General features: G+C 52.4%; 1 protein-coding gene across 1 annotated transcript; it reads left to right on the top strand.

Annotated features, from left to right (window-relative positions):
• Positions 1-567: 567 nt before the first annotated feature.
• On the top strand, positions 568-8,405 carry LOC104511570 (formin-like protein 2; the record flags this gene model as incomplete). Its single annotated transcript, XM_010154239.1, has 5 exons — positions 568-642; positions 4,138-4,248; positions 5,107-5,256; positions 6,793-6,894; positions 8,090-8,405. Coding segments are annotated over 5 exons (754 nt in total), but the record flags the coding sequence as incomplete, so codon positions are not given.
• Between the last annotated feature and the right edge of the window lie 354 nt (positions 8,406-8,759).

The raw sequence follows: 8,759 nt of genomic DNA, 5'->3' as shown, positions 1-8,759 counted from the left end.
AAAAGTAGGACTGAGCTGGAGAAGCTGCTCCAGCAGTAATAAGATTTAAACAATATCCTGGGACCTTCTTTGTCTTAGATCTTCTTTCTCCCTCGAGTTGCTTGTGTTTACTGCCATCACTCCCATGTTATGGCTGTGTCCTCCTGACCAGCTGATTGTTACGCTGATGTATTTCACTCCTCATTTAGCTGGTGATAGTTTTCTTTTTTTCTCCTCCCTGTAATTTGTTCTTCTTCCTAATTACATTATTTACAGTGGAAAGCCGATTCAGAGTCTTCCTGCGGCATGGCCTGGTGCAACTCCTGCTTACGTTCGTCCCCTCAGTGGGTGTGACTCAATTCTGGGGGTAAAGAGCTAAAAAGAGTTAAAATTGTACCTGGCCCTTAGGCTTGCAGTACAGGTCTTCAGCCCTGATTCCTGCACTGGGTTTGTCATGAAGAAGGATATTTCCAGCGAGGAAACCTGGGTGGAGAGGTTTTGAACAAGCAGATGAGCTGCTTTTTAAATGTTTTTCATACTCCGGCTTGCAAGCTGTAGTTTAACAAACATGTGACGATTCTTTTGTAGGTGTGTGGGGAGAAACAGCGCTTTGAGAAGCTGATGGAGCACTTCCGGAATGAGGACAACAATATAGACTTCATGGTGAGTGCAGTTCAGCAGCAGCAAACTTCGGTTTTGGTGATGGCTGTGCCTGGTCCTGCTGGCGCAGGCAGAGATCTGATTCTAAAATTCTTCAGAAATTGCCACAATGCCATTTTTTTAATATTCCAAACTGCATAACATGCATTTCATTTTTAGCTTGGGTTCAGGTATCTTCCAGAAATGCCTTGTGCCACAGCGAGGGTAAGAGAAAAGCGGCATTTTGCTCGTGTGTGCTGTTGCGCTGCGGCGAAGCAGCAGCTCCTGCGGGGTCAAGACGCGTGTTCTGTCCATGTGCCAACATCCTTGGAGTCCCAGACAGGGAAGTGTGGGAGACACTCGCTGCAGCTGCTGTCTGTCCTTATCTGCTGATAAATATAGCCGGTGTTTGCACCCCTTTGGTTCCTCAGTGTGCACATGCATGAGTATTCACCAAACCCGCTTGCCCTGGGGCACAGGAGAGGAGGGCGAGCTCGGGAGCTGGCACCCACAGACACCAGCCCCACGTGACAGGCAGAGGTTGTGACAGGAAGGATGAGCAAGCTGGTTACGTGTCCAATATCAAAAATACTTCTGCACCCGTTTCTTTAAAGTCTGTGGAAGTGAGTGCTGGTGCCCAAGGTGTGAGAAATTAAAGCCCTGTCCTTAATTACAGAAGGAAGGCGGTACTGGCACGGTGAGCGCAGTCCCTTGCACTGCTCCTGCCCGGTGCCTCGGATCCACCGTGATCCTCTCTTGAGGGGAGAGTGGAGCAGGAGGCCTGTGTTAAGCATCTGTGACACACTGTACTGTTCCAGAGCTGAGCTTTGTGTTGAAGACGCTCTTTCTGCCAGGAATTGGGGGTTGAAGCACCCAGCCTAGTGGTGTCAGTGGCGTGCAGCCCTGATGGCCCGGGCTCACACCCATCAGGGGATGGCAGAATGAAAAGGAGGTGGTGTGAGCATGACAGGATGGCCTCTTTCTTGTATTTAAAAGAAGAAAAAAGAGAAGTGCAGTGACCCCTGCAGTTTTACTCCAGTTAGCAAGGTGCTCTCAGTAACTGACCAATATTAGAGTTGGTTTAGCTCCTTATTACTGCAGCGCTACCCAGGACATGTTGGTAGTCACATTAAACATACTTGAGTCTGTAATTTAACAGATTTGTCACCCCTCAACATCCAACTCTCACTCATCTTTGCCCTGCTCACAGGGAAGAGTAATTGTATTTGGGGGGAGGGCGAGTGGCACAGCTCAGTGCAGCCTGGAAGCGAGGTGGGGCAGCAGCCACCCCACTGTGAGCTGTAGGATTTGTCCAGTGTTTTAAAACAAACCTATCTTTATTGTAAGGGTGTAGTAGGGAATATGTGTGTGAGGCCTGGTGAGCTGTGAATATTCAGCGTCTGTCTGGTCAGCCTGCGAGAAAATTCCCTGGCCCTCTCTAGGTTAAAAGTGGTGGTGAAATTTGCTTGAAAAAAGGATAAATACAGGGTTTGTTTTTCAGGACTTGCCCAAATACTAATAAAACCTGCATCTTTGGGCTGCTTCCACCAACAGCAGGCTTGACTGTGTGAGAAGCCTACAGCTAGAAGGGAGAGCTCATGACAAGTGGTTGGTAGATCCGCTCATTCCAGTCACCATTTGCCCCTCACGAGCTCCATGTGCTGCCACGAGCACCAGCCGATGGGCACGCTTCGGGGGGCGAGCGGGGAGCACACGGGCCCCCGCCGCCAGCTTGTTGTGGTACTGGTAGGCCGGTTGCAGCCGGCAGTGCCCAGGGCTGACATCACTCTCCTGCAGAGCGGGATAAAGCAGGTGCTGCAGCCCAGGCTCCAGCATTAAAGCTTGAGTAATTCAAGGAGTCGCAACGACTGAACATGAACGGGGCTATTCCTGCAGGACCTGGCTTTCCCACTGCCCTGGAGAAGGCGAGAGCTGTCTGGGAAGCTGGAGCTGGAAGGGGCTGCGGGGAATTGCAGGGATCAGCAGGGAGGAAAGAACAACAGAAAGGGAGAAGCATTTGAGAGAAGGTTCTTGTTGTGGACGTGGAGTGACTTCATTCTAAAAGCAACTTTCTTAGATTAGTTTTCTTTGAGTTGATGAATTCCTTAGCTGCGTATGTAAGGATCTGAGAAAGGAAGTGAGAATTTGGCCCTAACACTGCCAGAGCCAAAGGGAGTACAACAAAAGCACTCTGGAAACAGAGGAGTTGGCCTCCGGGTGATAGGATGGGACAGCAGAGTTCAGCACTTAGAGGGTTTGCCAGGAGCTGGGAAGAGTCCTGCAAAGACTCGAACCTGAACTCAGTTTTCCAACTGCATGGTTGGGTTGTTCGTGTAAGAGATGGGTTCGCTCCAAGAGGTTGGGGCATTGCAGGAGCTCCTGGAGCAGTTTTTGACCATCTTCCTTGGGTGTATCCCTCCTTTCAGTCTCACAGCTTTGCAGTATGACGTCATTTTGGAAACAGAGTGGTTAAAGCTGGTCAGGGTCGACAGGGGAAGACGTAGCTGGAAGGTTTTGACTGACCTTTCTTGTGTCCCTGTGGGCCTGCTCCCTCCAAAGCTGGGCAGTACCGGGCAGTTGTTCAGCTGGGAAGGATTTCACTGCAGCTCAGCAAAATGTCCCAGAGACGTGGGGTTATCCTGCTGGTAAAATCGGGTTTCTCTGCCCAGGTTTGTTGTAGAAGTCTAGGAAGTATCTCAGTAGACGTTGAGAAGCTGGTGTTAGCCCTGTGGCAGTGCTGCTGGCAGGGGAGGCTTGAGGAACCCAGCAAGGACTAGGCAAACCCTCTCTTAGAGCAGCTCAGAGAGGGACAGACATGATGTCCGTGAGCTGAAAGAGGCCTTGGATACTTGTGCAGAGCAGGATTTGGCCATGCCATACAGTCAAGTAAAGGGCAAACCTGCTGGGGTCTGTAGGCCAATCCCTTCCGCTCCGCAGGAGGTTTCCCGACCGCTTGCGACCCGCTGTGCTCCAGAGCCTTTTCCTTCGCCACATTGGGATATATTTGGATGCCAACCCCTATGATCTGGTCCCTTGTTCAGTTACCAAACCACAGCTTTGGAAAGCACGCTTTCTGCAAAGAACAAAGCGCCTGTTGTAAACGGCCCGTTTCCGAAGCTGGGGGTTCAGCTGCAAAATTAATCTCACTTTTACGGGCCGTTTCAGAAGCAGCATTGTTTTCTTAAGAGCTTGTGTGCTTGCACGATGTCTGGCCGGGCGAGCTAGCATGGAGAGTGTGTCTCTTCACCATCACACAGTAAAGGTACACGCTGCAGACATGACTTAATTTCTGGAACCCGTGTTTGCCTCTATCACCACAGACAAGCACCCTGTAAGCCCCAGTCCAGCACCAGCTTGGAAAAAACCTGCAGAAGAGCAGATCACAGTTTCCCCTCGTAGTAACCTCAACAGACATCGCCTGTGTCTGACCCTTGGGGCCCCGACCCTGCGCCTGGGGCTTTCGGGGGCAGCCGGGGCCGTGGCGTGGCCCGCTCTGACGTGCTGTGGTTCTCCTTGTAGGTGGCCTGCATGCAGTTCATCAACATCGTTGTCCACTCGGTGGAGGACATGAACTTCAGGGTCCACCTGCAGTACGAATTTACCAAGCTGGGCCTGGACGAGTACCTGGATGTGAGTACAGCGTGGGTCTGCTCTCGGGGTGCTTGGGTGTGTGGACTCGGCCGCGGAGGCTCCAGGCCACGTACCACAGTGCCACTGCTGCGCAGCCCGTCCTTAAACCTCCTTACAACCCCTCACCCAAGTGCTTTTGGGAGGGCAGAGCCAGGGTTGTGCCATTCTCTCTGCTAAAAATGCAGCACTGGGGGCTGTGGCCTGGAGCCACCCCCTGCAAGAAGAAAAATCAGCTGCAACTAACTGCAATTACAGACCAGGAGCTAAATTTGTAGCTTCGCCTTATGACAAAGGGAGGATGAACCGCAGTCGTCCTCGCCCGCGCCACGTCCCTGACCTCCAGCCGCGGGCCTCGTGTTGGCCCCAGCGCAGGTGCTGCCAGTGCCCTTCTGTCTCCCGGGGAAAAAATCCTCCTCTGAGCTTTCTCCTGACAGCCAGGCCTTGTCTGACGGCCTGGGGGAAACGCTCTGTTTCAGAAAACAGCTGCTTTTATAGTTCCCTTTTTGTATTTCTCTCCCTGTCCCTGCCCTCGGGAGCACACACATGGAAACAGCGCTGCTGTTGCCGAGGGATTGATCTGTCCCCGCTGACTTCTGCTCAGCGGTAACCAGGAGAGAGGCGTTGTGCCGCCTGCAAGAAGTACTTGTACGTGGTGATACCGAGCACGGGGCTGGGCTCCCAGGGCAGCACAAACCCCGTCATCCATTGGGAACAGGCAGACTGGTTATTTGTCACTTATGACCCCAGCTGACAGGTTTTCCTGGGTGATGGAAGCAGCCTGCTGCTCTCCCACCCCGGTTGCTGTCTGCGTCACACTCGCTGCCCGTGCTGAGTGACACCCTTGTCTTCTTGTTGCAGAAACTGAAACACACGGAGAGTGACAAACTGCAGGTGCAAATCCAAGCTTACCTGGATAACGTTTTTGATGTGGGAGCTTTACTGGAGGATGCTGAAACCAAGAATGCAGCCCTGGAAAGAGTTGAAGAACTGGAAGAAAACATTTCCCATGTTAGTACCAAACTTTGTCACAGAATCATGGAACCATGGAATGGTTTGGGTGGGAAGGGACCTTAAAGCCCCCCCAGTGCCACCCCCTGCCATGGGCAGGGACACCTTCCATAGCCCAGGGTGCTCCAAGCCTCATCCAGCCTGGCCTTGGACACTCCCAGGGATGGGGCATCCACAGCTTCTCTGGGCAACCTGTCCCAGTGCCTCCCCACCTTCTCCAGGAAGAATTCCTTCCTGATGTCCCATCTCAATCTCCCCCTTTAAACCCGTTAGTCCTTGTCCTGCCAAGGACACCTTTGTCTCTGAAGTAGCTCAGAGCCTGCTCTGCGCATGGACTTTGCTACTCCCTGTTTTGGGAGGTGGAAGCACAGATTCAGTGGGGCTACAACCTTTGGGGTGAGAAGCGTTCACTGTGGCAGAAGCCTTTGTACTGCTGGGCTTCTGTATGGGAGAACAATGAGCTCTATGGCAAATGAAGGAGTTTGGGAGATCTCAGGCAGGTAAACTTGTAATTGTGAACCTCATGTTCTGCGTATTTTAATTGCTCCACTTGCCACAAAGATTTGTTCATAAGCTGTCTGTTGGCCCGATCCAAAAATGCCATTTTATTTATTTAAAATGTCATTTTATTTCCTCTCCTGTCTGACACAACCCCCAGCTTCTTACAGAGGAGTAGCACTGCCTTGCTAACGTGGGGCTGGACACACTGCTGCTGTGCGGGCTGTGCTCAGCGGTGCCTGCCCATCACGGCCCTGGCTGCAGCACTCATGCACCTCAGGAGCGTCAGGATCCCCTGAGAGAGCCGTGGTGGGAGGGGATGACCCCCCCGTGCCAGGACCAGTTGAGCAGAGTGGCACCCCCAAGGCCCTGGCCTGGCAGATTCACAGCGTCGGAGGCTTCGGCTGGGTCACAGTTCCAGCTGGCGTCCCTCAGTGCATGGAGCCTCTGCAAAAGAGTCATCATCAGAGCTGGGAAAGCTAATTTCCATAGAAATTTGCAAATTCCTCAGCAGTGCAGTACCGGTAAACAGAGCAGACAACCATCCCGTGTCTTCCAGCACACTACTGGGCTCAAGAGCTAAGGGACTGGAAACCAGCGCTGTGCAGATACTCGGTGTTCGCTCATGGCGTTTCTGTCCCGTACCTTCTGGGTGGCAGGTCCAGGAAACATGGCTTGGCTGGTTCTGAAAACAACCTGCTGTGGGGTGTTTGCCCCCCTGAGGTGCCCTGCTGCTAGGAGAGGCGCTGCTCTCTTCATGGATCCGCTCCTTGTAGCAGTTGGGAAGCTTCATGGTTTACTCTGGGCCTGCTTCTCATCGCTTGTTACTCACACTAGGCTCATCCCAGGAGTACGGACATGATTTTCTGTCGTGTGTTGACTGAAATACTAATAACAGAATTGCAAAAAAGGACTGTGGGGTTTGGTGGGATACCCATAATTTACTGTGTACCACTGCTCCAACAAGTGTTGCTGACATTTTGGTTGAGAAGACTACTGTTTATCCACTTACATGATTATTTCTCTTTTGAATGACAGTTATCTGAAAAACTGCAAGACACGGAGAACGAAGCCATGGCGAAGATTGTGGAACTGGAAAAACAACTTATGCAAAGAAACAAAGAACTGGATGTGATTCGGGTAGGTGCAGTGGGAAAGCTCTGGCTGGGTGCCACCCTCCAGGGAGCGATCTGTGCAATTGCTGTATGGGGGTAAATGACTCTTAGCGGGCCAAGCGACTTCGGTTAGCTCCCTAATTTGGAACCTAGGACAGATTTCCAGTAGAATTAGTAGCGTGTGTGCTCAAAGACGGACATAAAACTCGTGGAACGTGCCAGCAAACCAGTGAATGAGCCAGGTATATCTTATTGCTTGGGTCTGTAGCATCTGGGAGGTTCAGATTGGATATTAGGAAATATTTCTTCCCAGAAAGGGCTGTCAGGGGTTGGAAGGGGCTGCCCAGGGAGGGGGGAGTCCCCATCCCGGGAGGGGTTTCAGAGCCGTGTGGACGAGGCGCTCAGGGACAGGGGTCAGTGGTGGCCTGGGCAGTGCTGGGGTTACAGTTGGACTCGATGGGCTTAAAGGGCTTTTCCAACCAGAAGAGTTCTGTGAGTCCGTGATCTGTTTGGAGTTCTGCACATGTGGTTGGCTGCGGGGCGGATTGGAGGTGGACCTGGAGGCCTTCAGACCTGGGCTGTGCCGCAGCCAGTGCCCTTGTCTGTGCTGTCAAGCACAGCCAAGCTTTCCGTGCGCAGTCCAGAGTTATTACTTCTTGGTGTACAACCCTGGGAACAAAAATGATCAGTATAATATTAACTAACTTCAGCCTAAATGTCATTCCAAACTGTGGTGCTCCTAGGGTTCCTTCGGAGGGTCTGCCCTGGGTATGTGCGGGTACGATTTCCCCTCCAGATCAGGAGCTCTGTTCCTGCTTCCCTTTAGGGGACATCTGCTCGTAGGTAGAGCCACCAGCAGGGCATCAGCCACTCTGTGCTAAAACCAAAGTCGAGGTAGCATACCTGCACTGTGTTTAAGACTAGCGTAAGAAACAGGAGGCACCATGAAGATGGTGAGGAATTCTACCCCCCAGGTGCTGGCGCCCAGGGATGTGCTTTCTCCCAGGCCGCAGCACTGTGCACAGCCTTCCTGTGTTCTTCCTAGCTTGGGAAGAACACAAAATGCATTCTTCTGCACCAACAAGGGTGTATGGTTTGCATCGGAGCTCGCTGTAAGGTAGTGCCCAGTGCAGTGGGCATCCTGTGTCAGCCTGTTGCTGGTATTGGTGTCCTGTTTTGTGGGTACAAGTGTGAATTCCGTGTTTCTGCGGCATCCTCAGGAGATCTACAAAGATGCAAATACCCAGGTTCACACCTTGAGGAAAATGGTGAAAGAAAAAGAAGAAGCCATCCAGCGACAGTCAACGCTGGAGAAGAAGATCCATGAACTGGAGAAGCAGGGTACCATTAAGATCCAGAAGAAAGGTGATGGAGACATCTCGATCCTTCCTGTTGCTCTGGCCTCGGGGATGGTGCCGGCAGGGTCAGAGGCTGCGGCTGGCCCGTGCGTCACACCGGTCACTGGAGCTGCATCTTCAGTCCCGTTGCCACCACCTCCACCACCACTGCCTGCCTTAGCAGCGGCATCCGAGGCAGGTAAGAAGCGTTTTGTCCCGGAGACAGGGGCTGGGCGGGAGTTGGAGGTGGAGTTTGCTGAGCTGGGGACAGTCACAGCAGGCTGATGCTGACAGAAACACCTTCAGCCTGTGGCAGCCTGCAGCAGCTGAGGATGCTGAGGTCCCCCAGCTCTGTTTCCCCTCTCCCTCCTGGGTGACTCCTGTGTTTGTCTGATCCATTTCTGAGCCTTTGGCTGATAGAAAAAAGGATACTAGCTTCTGGAAACAAAAATATTTGGGAAACAACGCATTCTTCTGTTGTTAGAGTAGTTTCCTCCCGTGTCAATACACTGAAGAACGTTGGGGAGCGGGCCAGAGACCGCTTGGGCCAGTG

This window comes from Eurypyga helias, unplaced genomic scaffold, assembly GCF_000690775.1.
Source record: "Eurypyga helias isolate BGI_N326 unplaced genomic scaffold, ASM69077v1 scaffold44426, whole genome shotgun sequence".
NCBI lineage: Eukaryota > Metazoa > Chordata > Aves > Eurypygiformes > Eurypygidae > Eurypyga > Eurypyga helias.
This window is presented reverse-complemented; position numbering and strand designations above follow the sequence as displayed.